Source organism: Geospiza fortis, unplaced genomic scaffold (assembly GCF_000277835.1).
Source record: "Geospiza fortis unplaced genomic scaffold, GeoFor_1.0 scaffold17, whole genome shotgun sequence".
NCBI lineage: Eukaryota > Metazoa > Chordata > Aves > Passeriformes > Thraupidae > Geospiza > Geospiza fortis.
Window position 1 is genome coordinate 1,069,608 of NW_005054438.1, and position 2,016 is coordinate 1,071,623.

A 2,016-nucleotide genomic window follows, 5' to 3' on the forward strand; every position below is an offset into this window, starting at 1 on the left:
GCTGGGGCTGCCACATGGAGAGGTTTCCCTGCAGCTTCTCCTCACAAAGGACATTTCTTCCTCCCTCTGCTGACAGAGGGATCAGTCTCCCTGAGCAGCTGCAGGGTCAAGGTAGCTTCTGGTCAGGGGAAGTTTCAGGAACCAGAAACTCTTTTTTTTCCCAGACAGCTCTAGTAGGAAAGTTCTTTCTGCAGCTGTAGTGCTGGGAAAGGCTCTCCCATGCCCCTGAGCATCCTCAAGGACAGAGGGTTTGAAGTCAAAATTGGATGGCAGCACCTTATTCATATCCCTTCCCTGCCTAATGTACTGAAACAACTCAGAAACTGCACAGGGGGAAACAAAAAAACCAAAAAAAACCAGAAAAGGAGCTCATTGACCTGTAGAACTGAATTTGGCTGTTGCACTGTAACAATATGGTTGTGTTACAGTGCAAGGAATGATTGAGGGAGCTGGGGCTGCTCAGCCTGGAGAAAAGGAGACTCAGGGCTGCCCCCATCACTCTGCACAGCTCCTGAAAGGTGCCTGTGCTCACCTGGGGCTGGGCTCTTTCTCCAGCAGCACTGACACAACCAGAGCACACAGCCTCCAGCTGCACCAAGGGAAATACAGGTTGGATAGCAGGGAAAAGGTTTTTCCATCAAGGGTGAGAAAGTTCTGGAATGGCTGCCCGGGGAGGGGGTGCAGTCCCCATCCCTGGGTGTGTTTAACAAAGCCTGGATGTGGCACTGGGGGCCAGGGTTCAGTTGAGCTGTTGGGGCTGGGCTGGACTCCATGGTCTTGAAGGTCTCTTCCAACCCAGTGGTTCTCTGAATTCATTCTGTGAATTCTCTGGGGGATGGGACTGAGAGCAGAAGGAAGCTGTTACCCCCTGGAATTACAGACCAAACAGCCCCTGCGAGGGTGGCACCAGGTTCCCCAGAGTCAGGGGATCAGGGAATGCAGAGGGATGGGGAGGTCAGGGCTGGGTGCAGGAGGTGACAGACCCCTGGGCCATGGGAGGGGGACATGGGCAGGGGGGTGTGGAGACCCTGTGCCGCAGGGGCATGGGAACAGCAGGATGTGGCCCCAGCCCCAAAGCTCAGTGGAGGCCTCAGCAGCCCCGCAGAGGGAGGACAGGAGGAGCTCTGGGTGCTGGCAGCACCAGCCAGCCCACCCTGGTCCCCACAGTGCTGACCTGTGGCCTTTGGAGCTCAAAGTTGGCCAAATTACAAGGGATTAGAGAAAGTGGAGGAGCAGGACAGGTCAGAGGTCACAAGGCACCAGTTCCCACTGTGATAGGAATAAAGGGACACTCACATTCAACCTTTTTCTCCAGCATTGCCAAGTGATTAGCTACTTCCGTTTTCAGTTCATTGATTTTAAAAACCCTGGAAAGAAAACCCTCATGTATTAATGTCATACATTTAATGCTCTACCTACCCTAGGTGCTAAGAACTTCTGCTAGAAATATCCATATTTGTGTCCCTGTGACTGATCTGCCCAGCCCACGTTTGTCATAAGGAAAAGCAAAATTTCCATGGAAATGCTAACACTGGGGCAGAAAATACACCTGGGTTTAATTTTCAGAAAAATTAACAGGAAATTTTTTTTTTATGGCCCTGGGAATCTCCCCCTCTCTCAGCAATGACTTGCTACTGTACCCCCTAGGGAAGCAAAGTTAAATTGGTAATTGTTCAATTGGTAATTCATAATTGTCCAAGAGCAGCGTCTTGGTGTCTGCACCCTCTGAAACCTCCTCCTGTCCTGCCGAGTTACGCTGCTGCTTTCTGGGCTGTGGTGGGACTGATCTGTCTTATTGAAACCAGCTGGGATTAAATAAGCAGCTACACAGATGTTGAGAAATCCTCTCTGAGGAGAGACATTTTTGGGTGATAAAGGGGAAAATGAAACAAATCTGATTATTTGATTGCTCAATGAAGCAGCGTTTCTTTTGCTTCCTAAGAGGGAAGGAGCATTTACTACTTGATCTCCTTTTTAGATCAAAGATAATCACTGAAATTGCTTTTGGTTTGAAAT

The 2,016-nt window shown here is 50.0% G+C and overlaps 1 protein-coding gene across 3 annotated transcripts in view; it reads right to left on the reverse strand.

Moving 5' to 3' along the window:
• Window positions 1–2,016, reverse strand: part of PDE9A (phosphodiesterase 9A) — a 58,779-nt gene that overhangs the window by 29,853 nt on the left and 26,910 nt on the right. For all 3 annotated transcript variants that reach the window (XM_005427232.2, XM_031062132.1, XM_031062131.1), the window contains one exon: window positions 1,297–1,367. In XM_005427232.2, coding sequence (XP_005427289.1) covers window positions 1,297–1,367 — 71 coding nt within the window. The remainder of the gene's footprint in view (window positions 1–1,296; window positions 1,368–2,016) is intronic.